The sequence below is a fragment of the Mytilus galloprovincialis genome, chromosome 14 (genome assembly GCF_965363235.1).
Source record: "Mytilus galloprovincialis chromosome 14, xbMytGall1.hap1.1, whole genome shotgun sequence".
NCBI lineage: Eukaryota > Metazoa > Mollusca > Bivalvia > Mytilida > Mytilidae > Mytilus > Mytilus galloprovincialis.
In genome coordinates, this window is record NC_134851.1 from 14,437,086 (window position 1) to 14,460,011 (window position 22,926).

The 22,926-nt window shown below is 31.2% G+C and overlaps 1 protein-coding gene across 1 annotated transcript; it reads left to right on the top strand.

Annotated features, from left to right (window-relative positions):
* The first annotated feature begins 3,241 nt into the window (after positions 1–3,241).
* On the top strand, positions 3,242–20,374 carry LOC143059699 (hexokinase type 2-like). Its single transcript, XM_076233258.1, has 13 exons — positions 3,242–3,260; positions 6,747–6,862; positions 7,767–7,935; positions 9,590–9,729; positions 11,113–11,191; positions 11,975–12,114; positions 13,707–13,812; positions 16,034–16,113; positions 16,445–16,557; positions 16,912–17,067; positions 17,827–17,978; positions 18,681–18,814; positions 19,947–20,374. The coding sequence occupies exons 2-13, from the start codon at positions 6,803–6,805 to the stop codon at positions 20,034–20,036; spliced, it is 1,419 nt and encodes a 472-aa protein (XP_076089373.1). The 5' UTR covers positions 3,242–3,260; positions 6,747–6,802; the 3' UTR covers positions 20,037–20,374.
* The last annotated feature ends 2,552 nt before the right edge of the window (positions 20,375–22,926 follow it).

Consider the following 22,926-nt stretch of genomic DNA (forward strand, 5'->3'; position numbering starts at 1 on the left):
CATAGAACAAACACGGATCTAATTTGAATTTTGGTGGCGTCATTTCCACTGTTCTAGAGTCATTTCCTTTTACAATTAGAAAAAAATGCTGATTTTTTTGTTTCCGTTCTCTTACTTTAGTACGTGTTATCAAACTTATATACATATTAATGCTTATTACAACAATCCCCACTCGAGCTCAGATCAAATACACATTTGGGAAGTGTCACTTATACCGTTCTTAAGGTGGTACCCAACACTATTACTAAAATTAATTTGGCTCGTTTAATTTTGATAAAATTTTGACAAAATATTTACTTTGACTCTTTAACAAAAACGTAAAAATTTCAAAAATTTTGAACCAACCATTTTATCAGAAAAATTACACTGGTTATATAGCAGTTTGACAAACACCAATTTTGATCACCGAGAAGCTTAATATTCCCTTTACAACACAACTTAGTTAAAACGTTTAGCTGACTTTACAGAGTTATCTCCCTGTAGTGTTAGGTACCACCTTAAGTTATGTTCCTTTATAACTTAATATACAAATAGGGGCATGATCTGTGTCCCATGGATATTTCCCCATTTGTTACATATCATTCATATTTTAGCAGCAAATTTATATTCTCTATTATTTCTCTCTTTGATCATTTTCATGTGGCCTTGGTTGAAATAGCATAAACAATGTGGTCAACTATGGCAAGCCGTTCTCGTCAAAACTATGTTTAAACCCTTTTTTCGAAAAGAATACACACTGAGAATTAAAAACCTAAAATAACACACTGAGAAATCGAAATTACACACTGAGATTTAAAAAAATAAAAAACACACACTGAGAATTCAAAATTACACACTGAGATTTTAAAAAGACACACTGAGATGAAATAAATTGAAAAACACGCACTGAGAATTTTTAATTACACACTGAGATTTCAAAAATACACACTGACATTAATATGCAAATTACTAATGAATATGAATGAGATGAATAATTCAACAGATTAATATCTTGATCTCAAGAACTCTTGTCATTATAATGAAATGCGATTCCTCAACCAACATTCGTAATAAATTTCAAGACTTAACATCGCTCATATTTATAAGTTCGTTGCCTATAATTCAGACCATTACTACCAGTAATTAAACATGTGTCCCTTTTCAAAAGTCTTCCAACTGTTTCCCTGATTTCGCTAGTTAATCTTTCATATTTTTGTTACGTTTATATGCTATAATAGACACTTGAGTAAAAATTTCACTGCATTCTTTTGCAGATTGTTCCAATGTTTTCTTATAATTTTAATAAAGTTTTTCACCATTTGGTTATATTTTGTAATAAGAGTAAGTGGGTATTTTTCTTGTTCTTGTATTTCTAAAGTTTTTTTTATTAATAATTTGGAACCAAATCGAAGGACTAACGAGTTCTGTCCCTTTGTTGTTTTAAGCTTGTAATAGATTCAGATTAAGTATGCTAATTAGATATGTGCGCATAAAAAGTGCGCACAAATCTCAGTGTGTAATTTTAAATTCTCAGTGTGTAATTTTAAATTTTCAGTGTGTAATTTCAAATTCTCAGTGTGTGTTTTCAGTTTATTTATTCTCAGTGTGTCTTTTTGAAATCTCAGTGTGTAATTTTCAATTCTCAGTGTGTAATTTTCAATTCTCAGTGTGCGTTTTGAAGTTTTTAAATCTCAGTGTGCTTTGTTGTAATTCTCAGTGTGTAATTTTTTCGAAAAATGGTTTAAACATAGTTTTGACGAGAACGGCTTGCCATAGTCAACACTTTAAATAACACACTACAAAGGTTATTCAGTGTGCACCACACTTTTTATGTTATTTCATAGACAGAAAAAATATTACAGGGATTTCTTAAATAATTCACTATTAAAATACAATATATCTTGATTACATTACAATCAACAATTTCATTATTTAATTTGAATAATGAAAAATGAAAAATGGACGTACCTCAGCGCGTTGAGTTTACATGCGAAGTCAAGCTCCTGTAATATTGAGACCATACAGTTCTCTGTAACCACAACAATTGCGTATAAACAGCCTTGCAGGCATAATACTAAAGATGTCAACATGACAATATACAGTGATATAAATTGTCATCATTCCTTTCATACAGACAAATCTTTAAAAAAGTATAATTACCTTTTTCATTTGATCTGTAAGGTAATTCGATGGGAAACATTCTGCGTCTTCAAATAATTTTGTTTTACCTGCACTTTTCAAGTAAGTGCATATATATTATAATTGGTAACCATATCAACAAAAAATGGGAACAGTATATCTGTTCCTGCAAGAACCAACAAAAACAAAGTTATTTAATGGTTCATAGATTATTCCTGCAATTTTTAACACAGTTTGCTGATATACCCTTACTGGCATGGTTTTTTATGTGGTTACAGAGAACTGTCCGACAACCTGTGATAATGGTGCTGGCTAAAAACTACGTGTGATGAATTCGATAGCTTACACCAGATTTACTTACAGCAGTGAACACGCTAGTTCACACATTTCGAACTATCCTAGGCATCTTTATGTACCTACTTTGACACCAAACGCGAAACTTAATCCCTTGGAACTCGTGGTAGTAAACATGATAGATATGTAAATTAATATTCTTACATGTACAGAAACTCTTGACCAGCATGAGACCAGCATGACTGGTGGATTTTATACCAAATTGGGAAATATATTTCAAACCGAAGTTAATTAGACATTCATAATTTGTATAAAAAATCCAGTCAAGGTCGTTAAACACTTCCATCATCACCTAAAACGATTAGGTATCTTAAGTAACTGTTGCTGCTGCGCACCATTGTATACAGACCTGAGTATAAAAGTTAAATATAATATACAGACTTATTTCAATAGTACCAGGGGCGGATCCAGCCATTTTAAAAAGGGGGGTCAACTACATGTCTTTATTCAAATGCATTGATCGTCTCAAACAAGGGGGGTCCAACACCCGGACCCCCCTTTTGGATCGCAACTGAGTACCACGTAGTATTACCAATATATTATTGTTGTAACAGACGGCAAATTTTTAACTTTCGCTATCAAAGGGAGATGATAAATATTCTCTATATCGCGTAATAAATTGCTACATATGAATAAACGACATGACCTTGCTACAGTTCAACAGTTCATATACAGTTCAATATGACCATTTGGTATTCATATATTTGTTGATCTGTATATAACGAGCTTTACCACGTTTGTTATATGTTGATGTTCTTGTGTTATTGGACTTATTCATCATAAAAAAGGTAAACAACTTAGTTATTTCTTCAGGTTTCAACAAATTATGTCAAAATAATAACTGTTTCATTTTTTTTTATTGTTTTTTGCCGGATCAATATCATGATTTGAAGTTTTATTTCAATCATCACTCAGTCAATGCAACAATTAAACAGCTGACAAACGAGTCAAAATATGCTTTGTTGCATGTGTTGTTATTCATTTTATGCATAATATATTATTATAAATATTTGTTTACGGAAATGGTCGAGATTTCATGTGTGAATTTGTATTTACATTATTTCACGCTTACTGAACATGGCAGTGAAGCATATGTCTATAAATGGTTTTTACAACATACTTGATATAGATATATATGCTCTTCCTGTGCATGGTAATTATGCCACGACTAGTTGACTATTGATTCAGCTGGCATGTTTTCTTGTAGACTTGCTACATGTCCCTTCCTAATTATGTTTTTTCTTTTTTTTTTCAATTTTGCCCCTTTAATAATTTTGATGCTATAACTAGGAGATTACAATTATACTGACATCTGCAGGAGGCAATCAGTAGTCTGGCACTTATCAGTAAAAATATAAATTAGTAAGAAAGAAATAATAGAAAGGGAATTGTAGCAAGTCTAGTTCTGCAAAAACTGAAGGACCAATTTATACAGGAATGGTATGAAAATATGAATTCTACCTCAAAAGGTATATGTTATAGAATATTTAAAAAAGAATTTAAATTTGAAGAATATCTATCTATTTTACCATTGAATTGTATGTATATGTTTTGTAAATTTAGATGTGGTAGCCATCGTCTACCAGTTGAGACAGGGAGATGGCACAATCTGTCGAGAAATCATAGATTGTGTCGTATCTGTGGCTCGGCTGAAATTGGTGACGAGTATCATTATATTTTGTCTTGTAAATCTTTCATTAATGAAAGACAAAAATATTTACCGAAATTTTGTTGGAAAAATCCAAACACCTTGAAATTATGTAATCTGTTTTCCTCAAATAATATTACTGTTTTAGAAAAATAATGTCGATATATTAAAGCTGTTAATGTGAAAGTCTCTCCTCCTGGTTAATGTATATCATTTTCCTCATACATGCACTGTATATTATATTGTTGTATATACTTATTGTCTCTATAACTATGTCATTAGTTGATGAGAATAAAATTCATTCATTCATTCAGTTCTCTTGTTAATGTATTTGTGATTTGGACGAGGCGATCGTCATAGGTAAAATAGCGATAAACAGATTATCATAGGTCATCTCAACTCGATTGCTTTTCTCGCTTTCGCCGTAACCGGCTCAAGCGAGTAAATCAATCTCGTTGAGATAACCAATGATAATCTATAATTATTGCATAGCGCCAATATAATATTTCCCACAGAAAGCAACCAAAAGTTAGCGTGCAATAAATTCTATTATCATATACTTAGACTAAATAACATATGATTTTTACTGTATGATAATAGCATTAAATTAATGTAAATTCCATATTTTTCGAATTGGTGCTTAGCGGGCTGATACGAAAAGTTTATCACATGTTTCGATTGTTATCACATGCCTTTCCTAACGTTATCACATGGCATTCCGGTGATACTCGGCAAATTCCGGAAAATACACCTCAATGCTATGTTTTCAGTGAAAAACATAACGAAATAGTGTACAAAACAATTATTTAGATTCCGTGAAAAGTAGATTGTGTAAAATAATAACAAAAAAAATAAAAATAAAAAAAAAAAAACAAACAAATTATTTTAAATAAATGCATTCTTTATAAGTTTCAAACATAATTTAGAAAGTTACTTTGAAAAAGGTTGACTTTTCCAAACAGTGGTCATTATGTATATTGTTGTTTTGTTTTTTTTTTTTTGTTTGTCGAGTCGTCCATATTAAAAATGTTTTCTCCTCTGTTAAGGCATATGGTAGAAAGATTTGATACCGGATGTACTTAATTTGGGTCCGACGTCCGTGAACTTTTCAATCTTTGAACTTCTATTTGGGAACCACGTAAAAGGATCAATATATGAATCTGTTATTTTTCTCCATTGTTGAAGCATATGATAAAAAGATCATAACATGTCATTTTTCATATCGCATGCATTATCAGCCCTCGGTCAATATCAGCCCTCGAGCCATGCGGCTCTTGGGCTGATATTGAACCTAGGGCTGATAATACATGCGATATGAAAAATGCCATGTAATAATCTGATATTATCATATACTTAGACTAAATAACATATGATTTTTACTGTACGATAATAGCATTAAATTAACGTTAATTCCATATTTTTCGAATTGGTGCTTAGCGGGCGGATATGGAAAGTTTATCACATGCTTCGATTGTTATCACATGCCTTTCCGTAACGATATCGCATGGCATTCCGGTGATACTCGGCAAATTTCGGAAAATACACCTCAATGCTTCGTTTCCAGTGAAAAACATTACAAAGTAGTGTACAAAACAATGATTTGGATACTGGAAAGCAAATTGTGTAAAATTATATAAAAAAAAAAAAAACAAAAACAAAAAATAACAAATTATGTAATAAATGCATTTTTTAAAGTTTTAAACATAATTTAGAAAGTTACTTTTAAAAAAAGTTGACTTTTCCTAACAGTGTTCATAATGTATACATATTGTTGATTATCTTTTTTTGTGGATTCGTCCATATTAACATGTTTTTCTACTCTGTTGAGCATATGATAGAAATATTTCATATCAAATGTACTTAATTTGGGGTCCGACGTTCGTGAACATTTATTTGGGAACCACGTAAAAGGATCAATATATGCATCTGTTATTTTTCTCCATTGATGCAGCATATGATAAAAAGATCATAACATGTCATTTTTCATATCGCATATATTATCAGCCCTCGGTCAATATCAGCCATCGAGCCATGCGGCTCTTGGGATGATATTGAACCTAGGGCTGGTAATACATGCGATATGAAAAATGCCATGTAATAATCTGATAATATTGCACTAGTGCAATAAATCTTCAAAATTCATGACGTCAACAACGACAAAATCTAAGTTTAAACCAATTTTTAGTTTCAAATTTTATATTGCTATACAATAAAAGGGTTATTGCATGGATATTGGAGAATATTGTCCCTCGTAGAACATATATTGCACTCGCAAGCTCCTGTAATATAAAATTCTACTGGGGACAATATTCCCCAATATTCATGCAATAACCCTATATTATATGTTTTCTATAAATTTCACTAATTTTGTTTTTGTAAATCATTTTTTTTTTTGTGAATGAGAAAGGTGGTCTTTCAGGAATTTTGCTCTAGGTTATGTAATTACTAAAATCATTTCAATATATTTAATAATATATACAATGGATCTAACAGACAAACGTATGTCTATAACAATTTAAAACTGTTAAAAATAAACGCATTATATAATTACCCACAAATCAGTTGTAATAATTGGTATTGAAATACACTAGTTATTTAAACCTTTGTATCTTATTATCTTTCACAGTTCAATAGACTTCGATATTGTGTGAACTGTAAACAAACTCGTTCGCTATAACTGCGATGGAATCCGTTGACAGAAGACCATTCGTTCAAGCTTTGGCGGGAGACAAAAGAAAGCAGGTAGGGTTTTTATGTGATTATCATTTCCGTATCATTTGCCTCTTTTTTAAATGTTTAAAACACTACATTATTTTTATATTGTTTGGTCAAGGCGAAACATTCTTGGCCTTGAAATAATTATTTGATCGATCACCTAAGACGTAGAATAAAGTCTATTTTAAGTTATAATTACTATTTTTAAATACCACCATATATATTAATACGGGACCGAAATCATTATACTTAAAGTAAATATTGTATTTCATTCCATAAATAAGTTATTTATTTCAATATGTATCTGTTTGATATTTTGAAAGAAGACAACACGTCTAAGGCAATATAATCATTTAATATATGATATCGATACGCTACGTCCACTTCTCTCCCAATATATATAGGAGTATCGGATACATGCTTGTCTATTTATTATATGTACATAAACATTTAATAACCTTGTTTTATCTTATTCAAAAACGTATAAACTAAACTTGTACTCCTGCAATGAGGAAAGGATAGGCGAAGGCGAGTTCGAAGACCATAAGAAGGTGAAATCAACATAATATAAATGAGAAATAACAATCATAATATTTTTAAAATTTTATTATAGTTATAAACACAGGACAATATTTTGGCAGACGGTCGTTTCTGGCCATTTACATGAGGAGTACCGGTACCTAAAATAACGACGAGAGAGGACTAACAATGAGTTGGTCTACAGATCTAGTACAGTGAAACCTGACTATAGACCGAATCTGCATAAACCGAAAACCTGTTTAAACCAAACATGTTCAGTGAAGCACTGTCATATCAAATTGTATGCGTTGTGAACCTGATAAAACCGAATATTGACCAAAACCGAACAAAATCTTAAGTCCCGAAGAGGTTTGGTTTGAACAGATTTCACTGTATATATATCTGATTTCAGGTATGTAACATTCTACAGGACCTAATCTTCACAGAGGAACATATGCAGAAATTTATATCCACTTTTGAAGAACAGATAAATTATGCAAACAATCCAAATGAATCTGAACAAAAGAAATCGGACCTTTGGTGGGGTTACACTTATGTCAGTGGTGTTTTACAAGGCAATGGTAAGGTTTCATATATAACACCACATATATCTGGCATATACATCTACTGAAAGGTTGAATGAAGTGGAGTGGTGTGTTGGATAAAATTATATCCACGATAATGAAAAAAGTAAAAGAGCTATCCAACGAAAAAAAAAAGAACAAACAAAAACATATATATATATATATATATATATATATATATATATATATATATATATATATATATATATATATATATATAGTTTTACATACATAACTATTCGAAGACATATCAGAAAAAATAGAGTTAATGGGTTATAAAGAGGTTGCCTCGGTGGCATAGGGCAGTTTTTTGCTCTTTGGTCGGGTTATTGTCTCTTTGACACATCCCCTATTTCAATTATCAATTTTATTCATTAACCATGAGCTAGTCTGTAAAGTTTGATAAATTCAGTGCACTGTTTAACTTTACGAGTACTGTTGTCTATATTATGTAAAAGGTTGTCTCAACGCTTTTGTAATGAAGGTAATTCAGAATACGGCAGAAAAAAAGATTATTATAATAACTAAAAAAAAATTCTACATGCATCTAATTATTAATACTAATATTAATATTTTTAAACTACAACCATACATTTATTACAACTTGTCAATTTATTAACACTAAAATAAACTGCGTATAACATCACCATTACAATTATATCTTGAGATACTTGTGATACACTGAATTGAGTTATTCCATTTAATGTTGATCTGTTCCCTTTTGAGTAGATTTATTAAATTTGCAAGATAATATTCACAGATTTTCAATCTAGAGTAAACATAGAAAAAGTTTTTTTTTTCAACTGTAAATGGTAAAAAAAATCAATTGATATTACTCTCTAAAAGTACAAAATACCATATCAATGACTTACAACAAAGTCAGTATGTCACGTATGTATCTCTGTCATGGCATTAAGGATCGAAATCTTTATGTATCAATTAAAGAGGAAAAATGCCTGTTTTATCTTATAATTCATTAGTAATTTTTGATGCAGTGTATTTGATGTATGGCATGTCTGGGGAAAAGGTTTTATGTATATACATTGTATGTGCCTGGCCCAAGTCAGAAGCCTGTAATTCAATGGTTGTCTTTTTTTGCTGTACAATAATTATGCGGTTAGTTTACTCGTTTGAATTGTTTTAAATTTGTAATTTCAGGGTGTTTTATCATGTTAATAGCTGATTATGCGGTATGAGCTTTGTTCATTGTTGAAGGCCCTACAATGAGCTATAGCTGTTAATTTTATCTCGTGTCAGTCAAGCGGCAGAATAGAACACATATTAAAACTATGCAGAATATGCTTTTGAACTGATCAAATATGGTGCAAGATTACAATTGACATCGACTGTATGATCTATACTTGATAAGAGGGCCGATTTTGACACTAATATGTAGTCATCTATTTTACCTATTCCAACATTATAAGGACTGATAAGAATTAAAAAAAAAAAAAAAAAAAAAAAATGTGCGAACGCAAATATATTAGACGTTCAGTGTAGCTAAAGAAAATGACCTACATGTATACAGTTCTTAGATAGGTTCATTTGATTGATATTTAATACATGTAATAAACTGGTGAGTTTGTCTATGGTACAAATACGCATTATTTAAAACTTCTTAATTAATTATGATGTACTTTCTCGTCTTCAGAAAACGGTAAATATATAGGCTTAGATTTGGGAGGAACCCATTTTAGAATCATATTGGTAGAATTTGTAAACGGAATAGCAGAAACAACAACAAAATACTTCAACATACATAGACAGCTTTTAACGGGACCATGTGAGAAGGTAAATAGACTGTTATGGCCTTAATTTAATTGCAATTTTTTGTTTTAGTTTTAAGAGGGTCGAAGCCACTTTTTGGTGGAGCCCAAGAGTTGTCATCATTTTCTTTAAATTGGGGCCTCCGTGGCAGCGCGGTCTAAATAGTCCAACTGTCTAAATGTATTGTATCACTGAAGTTATGTCAAGTTCTGCACGTGGCATGTGTGTTTGTCTACAGTCTTATTCGACTATAACGTCAGTTTCTAATCGAAGGTTGGTGGTTCGACGGGCACAGTGGCTTTCATCACAAATAAAATGTGGCCACCACAAATTAGTCAACAGCGGTGAACGTGGCGTTAACACCCGACAATCAATCAATCAATTTTCTTGAAATTACGTAACTTCATTATTTTTTAAAATCATTAGAAACAATTAGATCAAAAGTTTGTCTTCTGGTATAATGTATGTAGATTGTTTTAGTCCGATGTGGCAAACGTCTTGGAATTTTGATTTTCAGTGCTCTTGAAATTCGTTATTGATTTGGGTTTATTAAGCGCCACTGATGAGTCTTAGTTAGATGAAACACATATGTGGTGCACTGAATCAATCTGATTGAAATCAAACCTATCTCTTTGCTCTGCTACACTTACGACAAACAACTTTATCATAGCAAAATTAAAGTTTTTTTTTCAATTCAGATTAATACTTAATTAAAAGTCTGAAATCTTTGATAATATTTTTTGTAAGGAAAATCGTAAATATCGGAGGAAGCTAACCGTATATTATAAAAACTATTGATAAGAAATAAAATTCAAGATTTTTATTTATTAATCATACAATTGTTTGGTTTTTGGTTTTTTGTTTAAAATAATTGTACATTTTTTATCTCGATATGCATGGAAGTTCATGACGTTCAATGTAATAAATTATTTTTAAACCAATAAGTATGGAATTAAAAGATGTCATAAATAAAAAGATTGGATATAAGCTTCTATAAAAAAAACTCCACCCAACTATACACCTGATTCCAAATGATGTGCAAGAAAGCAATCAATTCATAAACATCCATTCCGGCCTACTGCAAAGCGCAAAACACATACTTAAGCGTATAGGGAGCTATATAAAAAAAATGACATGCCAAAATGTGAAATATGTTATTATTACAGAAATTTCAAAACTCAAACTGGTCCACCCCGTTTAATTATAGTATATATCGATATCAACGTTTGGTATGTATTTAAACATCTAATATATCGGCATCAATGTACAATGCCTCTTTATAAAACCATCATTTGAAAAAATAAGTATTCCGTTCCCTATGTTATGTGCCATTTTATAATGCCACATATACGGTATAAGAATTTTATTACAAAACAAATATTTGATATATAATCATCATGATTTTAGGTGTTTGACCAAATAGCAGCATCTATACAAACTTTCTTACATGACGAGGAAGTAAGGAATGACAAACCTATCCCTCTCGGTAAGTTTCGTTAAATATGAAAAAAAAACATATCTTTGCAAGTGAGGTCTGTATTTGTATCTGTTTTTAAATGTTACAAAATACATAAGTACTCCATTGAAGGTCTTATGAGAAGGAATATTTCCACCCCACTCTGTTAGCCGCAAAAGGAATATATTTTCTTAATCAATCGATAAGTTGTATTAGACAGGAAAAAACTACCTCACTCGGCAGGCTTCGTGAAACATAATTAAGGAAGTTCGCTTGTCATGTTTCGGGATATTTTGTCAGAGTGACTTTCGGAATCCTCTGGCTTTATCCATTTGAATGCCTTAAACAAATTTGCCCATTGACCCCCATTTTTCTTATTAAAAATCTTTTACATGTATAATGATAAGCCATCTGTTAAAGTCTTATAAAATTTTAATTATTTTTTAATAGTTTTTGAGCACTTAAACTTGTCAATGATAAATGCATGAATAGTCAAGAGAAAATATTTTCCTGCCAAAATTCCAATGGCTAATATCTCGAAAACAAGCACATTTACCTATATATTTTGTGTTGCTCTTTTCATTCCTTTATTTATCCCCTATCAATATAAACTAGTATTTTGAAAAGCTAATTATTTTGAAACTGAGAAGCAAACTCCCTTAACTTGGTATCTGACGCAGTTCGTTTTTCTTATGTTTTTAATTGATCTCTTCTTGAAAATAGTTTGACTGTTGTCATATTATCCGCCTTTTACTAGTATTCTTCAACGGATAAACACATGTACATGTATGTTTATCTATGTTTAAATTTCAGGTTTTACATTTTCCTTTCCATCAGAACAGACTAGTCTAAAACACTGTACTATAAAAACTTGGACAAAGAGTTTCCAGTGTACTACCGGTGTAGGGTTAGATCCTTGTATTCTCTTAGAGGACGCCATTCATAGACTTGGGGTAAATATTAAAAGCTTGCAGTTATCAAATTTTCAAGGGTAACGATTGTTAATTAATATGATAAGAATACACCGGCATGATTATTGAAGCCATGCATAGACTTTGAGTTTGCAATATTCAAATTGTCAAGGGTAACAACTATTAACTAATAAGATAAGAATACACAGGCATGAAGTTTCAAGCAACATCTATGAACGAAATAAAGATATATTTAGGTTACCGTTATGCATGAGCAGACTCAGTATTAAACGCACACAGTTACATTTGCTTAATAGATCTTGTAAGACAAAAAAAAATCTATGGAAAATAAATTAAATCTAAAAATTTTGCTTCAAATTCTTTTTTACGATCATAAACGCTAATGCCATATGCTGTTATTTGGACTCGGCTCGTCAATAAAATATTTATGGTAATAAATGATAACACCAAAGGTTTATATTTTACTGCATCAGATAGGAATTAATTGAATTAATGTCTAAAGTCTTTTCATGGCTGCTCACAGCGGTATACTACTGTTGCCTTTATTTATTCACCTTTTTTTTTTATTGATTTTGTATTTACATAGTCTCATATATCCAATTTATTCGTTCAGTGTATATTCACGTGTGTTAATATAGTCTGTTGATTGAGTTAAGCCATTTCAATTAATATTTTATACGTGTCTTTCTATGTTGTGATGTTACACTATTGTTTCAGGTAAGCATGGTAAGGGCGAAGGATGGTATCGTTTAAAACGTTTAAATCCGCTGCAATTGTTTGCACCTGTCCTAAGTCAGAAACCTGATGTTCAGTAGTTGTCGTTTTTTGATGTGGTTAATAAGTGTTTCTCGTTTCTCATTTTTCATATAAATGAGACCGTTTGTTTTTCCGTTTGAATGGTTTTACCCTAGTCAATTTAGGGCCCTTTATAGCTTAAATTGCTGTTCGCTGTGAATCAGGGCTCCTTGTTGAAGACATTACTTTGACCTATGATGGTTTACTTTTGCAAATTGTAACGTTGATTGGGAGTTGTCTCATTGGCACTCATACCACATCTTCTTATATATATTTAGGAGAAAACTACAGGGTATTTTTATTATGTTGGCCTGATGTAATGCATGCTGACCATACCAAAAAGAAAAAAAAAAAAAACAACTGTGTAATCGAAGTTATATATTAACATATCTGGTCGTAATGTTGACATTTGTTTTTAAATTTGACTACATGTACATTTGTCTTTTTATCAATATTGTGGAAATTTCCCAAAATGCCCAACTAAAACAACCTTTTAAGCGTCAATAACAAAACAAAAAATCTTAAAGTTCATGCAGACAAATCTTATCAATGTCCTTTTTCCTTTATATTATTTATTCAAAGAGACTCAAGATAAACATTCTCTTTTTTTGGTAAATTTTTCAAGTCGTCTTTTTGCTTAATGCTGCAGTACTGTTCTGTAGTTACAAATTAGAAAAACGATGCGGTATGAGTGCAATCGAGACTCTCTTATCGAGAATGGTGGATGTTTCTGTTATATAACAAAAACTATACTGTTTTTGTGAATATGCGTAGTTTTGTCGTTATATTTCACAGTCTCTCTTTTGATTTTATTTCAGGGAGTATCACCTGCAGTTAATGTAGTAGCAAGGATAGGCGATTCAACGGGAACTTTAATGGCATCAATATATGCAGACAAACAATGCACAGCTAGTTTAATATTAGGTTAGAAAATTGTCCTTACATTAGCGGTACATGTATAAATCACTTAAAAAAGAAGCTAGGAAAATATAAGAGAGACATTCAAACTCATAAATTTAAAATAAACTGATAGTGCCATGCTTAAAAAGAAAAAGACAAACTGACAAACATTAGTACACAAAACGTACATGTAACATGCACAACTTAAGACTTAGCAACACTACCCCCATTTATTACAGGAAAGGTTAAATAATATTGATATAGCAAGTATGAAAGGTTGCGTTTCTTCAATAAAAATACATTTAAGTGAAATAACGTTTTTGTTGTTTCTGTGACGCCATGGCGAAATGTATTTTTGCAAATTGCTGCGTTAAATGCAAAATTTTAAGCGTTTGAGATATATTTTGTTGGTGTTTGTTTTCACGAAGGAATGGGCTAACACTGGAATAGTTTATCTGGTTTATGCTACATAGTTCATTCTACAATCGCCTGCTATTAATACACAATAGAGACGTCATATTGACACCAACAAGTGCAGACAATACGAACGGAGTGCAATCAAAATGGATGTATTTTTTCAAATATAAATGGCAAAGGAGAGAAACATAAGCGTTTACAGTTTGATAAACGGATATCATGTATATCTGTTAGATTACCAACTGTTCCGTTCAAAAACAAACACATCATTCCACATATCTTGCTTCGCTTGTTTTGATTTTGTAATTGTTGAACTTGTTAGGTCACCCCTTTCGTATTAATAAGTTGTGCACGAGCAATTTTAATTAAATGATTATCATTGATGTGTTATAAATCATAGTAGATTACGTCTTATCAGACAAGGATAATTTACAAAACCAAAATTGTGCAACAGTGATTTCAGAGATTACACAATACTATGCAAATCATTTGAAATGTTATCAACGCGTCAACCGGAATTTAAATCATGAGAACAATATGTTATAGATTGTATCATTCAAAATAAAATATAATGATACACTATGCTGCTCAGATCAAAGTTGTGACACTATTTATAACACTGTAACGAAGTACCGGAAGTATTGTTTATGTTCTAAAGACATTATTGCTTACTTTTAATCAACACTTTTTGTTGTAGAGTTTTTATGTTTGTTATGCTTGATGGTTAAACTTATGTGGTAAATACTTACTTCTGAAAAGGGTATAAACTGGAAATGGCTTTTTTGTCGAACAGAAAAAGTCAAAAATACATGTTCAATAGTATTTTCATGTGAACAAATGTATAGCAAATATAATATATACGTAACACTGTAATTGTAAAATGTAAAGGCGAATGTTAAATGTACTATATAAAAGAGAGGCGAAAGACACTTAAGGGGCATTCAATCTAGAACGGAGAGAACAAACTGACAACGCAATGGCTAAAAAAGAATGCAAAAAAGACTAACCGACAGACGGACAAACAATAGTATACAAATCACAACATATAAAAATGAAACTGAGCAACACGAACCGCACTAAAAAAAGCTGCCTAGTGTGTTCTTTACAGACAAAACAATCTACAAAAAAAAACTAGAATCATTCAGATTAAAATTAATTGCTTTGATACTTACATGATTTGATCAAGAAATGATTAAGAAACTGATTAAGGGAGCTACCATTTGATTTTTATGGGGGGGCTAGGATGAAATTTGAAAAAAATAGGCAGGACAGGAGTTTTGAGTAAAAAAAAAAGGCAGGATGAGCAACTTGGTAAAAAAAAAGGCAGGATGACAATTTGTGTAAAAAAAGTCAGGATAACTAGTAAAAAAAAAGGCAGGACCGAATAGAGTAAAAAATAAAAAGGCAGGACAGAGATTACAACTAAAAAAAAAAGCAGGACAAAATTTTTCATCCTAGCCCCCCCCATAAAAATCAAATGGTAGCTCCCTAAACTCGCACATCTGTCACGAACGTAGATAGATTTGGGTATTTCTTTCATGTATTTTATTGTCATATAGTGTTATAGAACTTATATATTTCTGGCTTTCGTGTTTGAGGAATTTAAGGATTTAATAGTTTTTTTTTATTTCATGTAATTAGAAGCTTAGAATCCTTTTTTAATGTAAAATGGTTAACATAAACGTACTGATAGTATAAAGAGTTATTTTTCTGAACCTATGTCTACCTCCTTAAGCGTTCCTGATGCAAAAATAAAAAGAAGAGTAGTGGTGGACGACGAACAAACCTATAAAGAGCTATTTTCATTGATCTGTTTTAATTTGTTTAGGGACTGGATCAAATGCATGTATAGTGGAAGATAGAGCACGTTATAAAAGAGTTAGCACAGAAGATGCTCATTCAGACAAGGTGTGTTAGTCTTTTCTGTATTTTTATAAATTTTTATCCTTGGTTGTAGGTTTATTATCATATACCCCACGTTTATTTAATTTATATGCACTAAAAGTAAGTAGACTCATTTTAGGCGATTAAATGGGAAAAATATATTTCTGTATTTGTTCAAATTTATTTATTAGTGTTAAGAAAATAAAAACTATTATTTGTTCATACCAAGTGTGCGACAATGAGTAATAATTGAACGGACTAATCATATTACAACTTAATTAATTGTGATAGACGGAAGACCTACTAAAAAAGAATAATTATAAAAGATGAATATTTTTTTTTGTTTTTTTTCCAGATTCTTATTGACGTTGAATGGGGGGCTTTAGGAGACAATGGATGTTTAGATTTTTACAAGAATGAATTTGAAAGAGAAATCAATAAGTTCTCTAACCACCCAGATTCGTATACGTAAGTATTTTTAAATTAGACCTTTATAGTAAAGTTTAGAAATAATATTCATACTTCATACATGTATGTAATTTATCTTAATAAAGGTACGCAGGGATAAAAGAGAGAATAATTTTGTTTAAGAGTATATGTTTAAAACCAATACCGTATGTATTAATTTCAAATACATTGCTCCAAGTTAATATAATAGACGACATGTTTAACATGTTTAAGGGATGATTTCTGAAATCAGTAAAGAAACTCCCGTCTGGCGTTCACAATTTTATGCCTGGTATCTTTAAAAAGTTTATGCATGCATGTAAAACTTGGTAAACAATGTATTTGTAAAATAATGATGTATTTTGTCTATTGTAGATTGGAAAAATCCTTCAGTGGAATGTATATTGGTGAACTTGTTAGATTGTGTTTAGTAAAATTGATAGATAATAAAGCCCTTTTTAACGGAAAATCTTCCAAGAAATTAGATACTCGATGGTCACTCAATGCCAAAAGTGTGGCTTCTATTGAAAGGTAAGTGACAATATCATCTTAGAAACTCCTCAAATTGTTGGTCAATTTAAAACATTATAACACAAGTGTATACAGAAATCTAAAACGAAATATAACACACGTGTATACAGAAACTTCAAAGGCTCGGTGTTGAAAGCCGTATTTTGAGCTATAATTGTTTACTTTTGTACATTGTGACATGGATCTGGAGTTGTCCCATTGGAACTAATACCACATCTTGTTATTTATATTACATGTATGTAAGATACCAATAGGATATCTTGTCATTTTGTATTATAACTGACTGTATGTAGAGTGAACTGATTAAAATCAATTATTAGTTTGAAAGTCAGCTATTCAAAATTATATCTTATATAGATATAAGAAGATGTGGTCAGAAAGCAAATGAGACAACTCTCATGTCAAGTCATAATTTTTAAAAGTAAACCATTATAGGTCAAAGTACGGTCTTGAACACAAAGCCTTGGCTCACATCAAACAGAAAGCTATAAAGGGCCCTAGCAATAACTTGTGTAAAACCATTCAAACGAGAAAACCAACGGTCTAATCATTTTAAAAAACGAGAAATTAGAAACATTTATGAACCACGTCCACAAACGTCATTCTGAACATGCATGAATATATTTGGCACTGGAAGTTAAGCAACCAACAAATAATCATTCTTGAAGATGGAAAACATGAACATTTTGGGCCAATCAAGAATAATTGTTTTTTGAAATACAAACTAAGATTAAACAATTTATTTATCATTAAATATAGCGAAACCGATGGCAGCAATAACAATACTCTGAATGTTCTGAAGGAATTTGATTTACATGGAGATGACAATAGTGTCACAGAGGAGGACATAGCTCTAGTCAAAGAAGTCTGTTATCTAGTGTCGCAGAGAGGTGCATACATTGTTGCTTCAGGTAGAATATTTTATTTGCAAACATTATATTATTACCTCAAATCTTTATTATTTTGAAAATGTATAATATAATCCTGGTACCTTTGATAACTATTTGTTCAACACTCAACAGTGATACTGAGATTTAGAAGAGGGATTTGGTATTTTTTGTTGACAGGAAAACTTGGTGCAATTTTAATGTGATTCATTATGAATTATATCACATATAGACAAATCACATACAGTAAGAGTTGTTTGAGATCTAATATACAACACATACATTTCATATATATATAAATAAAAACAAAATAAAACTGTCGCTTATCTTTTAACTTAATGTTATTTGGCATGTTTCATTTCGATTCTTTGTTCGAATGATTATTTTTGGTTTTGCATTACAAAACATGATTTTTGTCACAATATTACACTTTAATAGAACTTGGGTATTAATTTGTGAGCACACATTTGATTTGTTACTTGTGATTCTGGTGGTAGGAAGGATGTTTATCTTACTGGCAGAGCCTTAATTTAAATCAAAGAATTATATATGATTTATATACATGGAACAACCATTATTTCTTTTTATAAAAAAGTGATACTTAATTTGATTTATTTTTTTGGATTAAGGTATTTCTTTTTTAAGCATCTTTATATCATGAATATCACAAATTGATATTTAAACATGTTAGTGGCTCAGTCAATGAAAATGTATGTACTTTTGCAGCATTAGCAGTGCTATTAAAACGTATGGAAAAGAAAGAAATATCAGTAGGTATTGATGGTTCCCTGTACGAACATCATCCCAACTACCATAAACACATGATGGAAGTATTAAACAGATTACTGCCTGACGTTAAGGTAAATTTTACATCTGAAAGCTGATAAAGTATTGTGATCTAATGAATGTAACTTTTTTTTGGTGAATTGTTATGTATATAAAACCAATTCAGAGTGGAAAAATACTGTTAAAGAGGACATGCTTAAACTTAAAATAATACTAAACCCCACATCTCACAGTCAAATTTAAAATACAGTTTCCTTTATAAGACAGTCATTAGAACTGAGGACGGGAGACCCAAAACAATAATTTGAACTGATACATTTTGTATTTTAATATTGTATTGTGTATTTTTGTATATATGTTATGTTTGTCACAGATCATGTTTTTGGTTTATATGGCAATAAAACTATTGATTTGATTTGAAAATATTATTTGATATATAAGGATGTTCGCCATTCTTGTTTTTGTCTTTTTGTCAGATATTTCGAATACTCTTGTTTAATCTATGTAGTTCCACTTAACATTGGGTCCCGCTAACACCTTTTTTTCTTTTCACAATTTCATTACATATAGTTAAGTTTTTAAAACCGTATAAAAACTAAGTTATTTTTCATAGTTTTCAGTGACGGATCCAGAAATTTTCATAAGTGGGAGCCCACTGACTGACCTAAGAGGGGGCCCGCTCCAGTCACGCTTCAGTGATTCCCTAAAAGCAACCAATGTTTTTCCCAAAAAGGAGGGGCCCGGGCCCCCTGGCCCCCCCCTAAATCCGCCTCTGGTTTTTGAGAAAAAAATGGCGCCAATGTACCAAAAATCTAGAAAGAATTATTTTCCGCCAAAAAAAAAAAAAAAAAAAAAATAATTGGCGTCTATAACTAAAAAAAAAGAGACTTATAGTTATGTTTTGATGTTTTAGTTCTGTTATTTCTACACTATCTATTTATAAAAATATTTTAAAAAGCTTGTTATTTAGAACAGAGTAGTGAACATTCTTAACAGTTTCAAGGTCACAAGCCATGGAAATTATATCGAGAGTTAGCTACTTACATCGGTTTAACGTTGTCATCATACTAGAACATTTTTAGAAAACCGAAAACAATAGTAATTTAATAACTTTGTTTCTAATATTTTGTTATTGGCTTCTTTCATTAAAGTGTAGTTAAAGTTGCGTTTATCGAATCAATCAATAAATCTTATTTTTTGTTTCAGGTAAAGTTATTTCTTCTCAAGGACGGTAGCGGCGAAGGTGCTGCCTTTGTAGCAGCTGTTGCAGTGAAAGATTTAGAGAAACATCATTGATCTATTTTAATCGTAAAAAATGTATGACATTTCTATGGAAACGCATTCTTGATTTATGCATTTCTGAAAAAAATACATGATATTACTATGGAGAAACATCATGGTACTTTTATTTCTTACAAAACTTATGACATTACATTGGAGAAGCATTCTTGATCTATGCATTTATGACAAAAATAAATGACATTACTATGGAGAAACTTCTTTGGGGTATGCATATCTGACAAAAATACATGACAATACAACTTGATCATTGTTTGTAATATATCGATCATTGTTTGTAATATATCATTTGTTAATGATCAAATGCATTTTGCTATTAAAAAGAGGACATTATGTTTTGTATTTTGTGTTATATTTTCAGTTTCTGTAACATTACTCTGCGGAGCACCTGAGGTAACCTTTCGTTTTAGATGGGGTTCGTGTTGTTGAGTCTTTACTCTGCTGAGTACTCCCAGATCTGTTCCTAGTGTCTTTTTGTTGTCGGGATGTACAAGTACCCGGCCACGTCTACTTGTATTTTTGTCCATCTGATGAGTTAAGCCTTTTTCAACCGATTTTTATAGTTCGTTCTTATTTTGTACTGTTATACCACTGTCCCAGGTTAGGGGAGGGTTGGGATCCCGCTAACATGTTAACCCCGCCACATTATTTATGTATGTACCTGTCCCAAGTCAGGAGCCTATAATTCAGTGGTTGTCGTTTGTGTATGTGTTACATGTTTGTTTTTCGATCATTTTTTTTTATATAAATAAGGCCGTTAGTTTTCTCGTTTTAATTGTTTTACATTGTCATATCGGGGCCTATTATAGCTGACTATGCGGTATGGGCTTTGCTCATTGTTAAAGGCCGTACGTTGACCTATAAATATAAATGTCTGTGTAATTTTTGTCTCTTTGCAAACTCTTCACCAGAGAACACATGACAAAGAAAGGTCAGCCCATATCGGATGTAAATAAAATTTTAAGGTCAAAATTAGTAGGACATCAATGGTTCTTGTTAGAGATTGTATAAGCATGAATCAGAAAGTAAACACATGAAAAGTATCTCATATCTAATGTTATTGTGCTTTTCTAATGAGTTGCCATTTCCAAATGAAAAACAAAGAATGGTATAATATATTTGAACCCTTAAAGTTTGACTCCCATATTTAAAGATGATCGAAAAATTTGCCTCATTAACTGAGTAATCTTGCTTCTGATTATAATATCAGAATATTATCAAATTTGTATATAGCCTTAACCCAGGATTAGTACGGCATTACACCTTCATGTAATGTTAATAGATGAAACGTTCATCAAGTGGTTGTTACTTGCCATATCTGGTGTTGGTTCACTTTTGAATTAATTCATAAATTGTAGATCCAAATGTTTATATTGCTTACTTAATGATATGGGGTTATTCTACTTATTGAAGGCTTGATGGTCATAACATGGTTTTCTTTTGATTTTTTAGTTAAGATAATGATTATAACCATAATTTGTTTGTTGATATATACTTTGAATATAACATAGTGATGCGATTAAACATTTTAAGTAGTATATACTTTGAAATTATAGTGTCGCGCTAATCGTTTTGCGGACTCCATCTGTAATTTGTATGTATATTAAGAAACATGTGTGTATAGAAAATAATTATTTAACATTCTGAAAACCAGTATGAGCTTCTCAGCGAAGATCGCTTTGAAGATTGATAGCCTCGAGTTGAAATACAAGTATCTTTTCAAATTATGTAATATGATTTTGAGGTCTACAGATAAATAACAACCAATGAAAAGTACGAACAACACTAAAAAGACCTTAATTGACTACAAGCGATTTGTCAGAATAAAATTAAACTAACCATAGTGAATAGATCTGAATAATGACAATTGAAAAAAGAATTATCTTTGAATATCAAAATTCAGTAACCAGTGAAATCAGAAGACGAAACCTGAGTTGCTGTTTTGTATGTTTCTTTAAACGCACATTTCAAGTTAAATGCTGCAAAGAAAACCCAACTGTAGACAAATATTTTTTTTTAAATATTCTGTCTTCTATAGTATACTAATTCATTAAATTAAAATTAAATGTACACCATTAAGATTATTGTAACCGATGCTATATACTCTTATGTAAATAAACCTTTTATATAATATTAATATTGAAACAGGATTAAGGTATAATATTTACGTTACCTTCATTGGACTACAGAGATTTGTGTACTGGCATTGCTTATGCTTTTATACGTGCGACCAATATAAAATATAGAAAAATATTCCCTTTATAAATTTCATTCGCTAAAGTTGAAGAGCTAAATGACAAAAAAGACATACCTTTTATAGCTTTATCCATCCAAGGTCCTCTTTGCACGATGGTATTGAAACTGTTGTTTCTTAGTTATTTCAACAAGTACCCGGCCACGTCCATTTGTATTTTTGTCCATCTGATGAGTTAAGGCTTTTCAACTGATTTTTATAGTTCGTTCTGATGTTGTACTGTTATACCACTGTCCCAGGATAGGGGTAGGGTTGGGATCCCGCTAACATGTTTAAACCCGCCACATTGATTATTTATGTATGTGCCTGTCCTGATTAAGTCAGGAGCTCGTAATTCAGTGGTTGTCGTTTGTTTATGTGTTACATATTTGTTTTTCGTTCATTTTTTTTTATTCAAATAAGACAGTCAGTTTTCTCATTTGAATTGTTTTACATTGTCATATCGGGGCCTATTACAGCTGACTATGCGGTATGGGCTCTGCTCATTGTTGAAGGCCGTGCGGTGACCTATAGTTGTTAATGTCTGTGTCATTTTGGTCTCTTGTGGACAGTTGTCTCATTTGGCAATCATACCACATCTTCTTTTTTATCTAAAGAACGTGAAACCATAAATACCAAAGGACATTTAACATA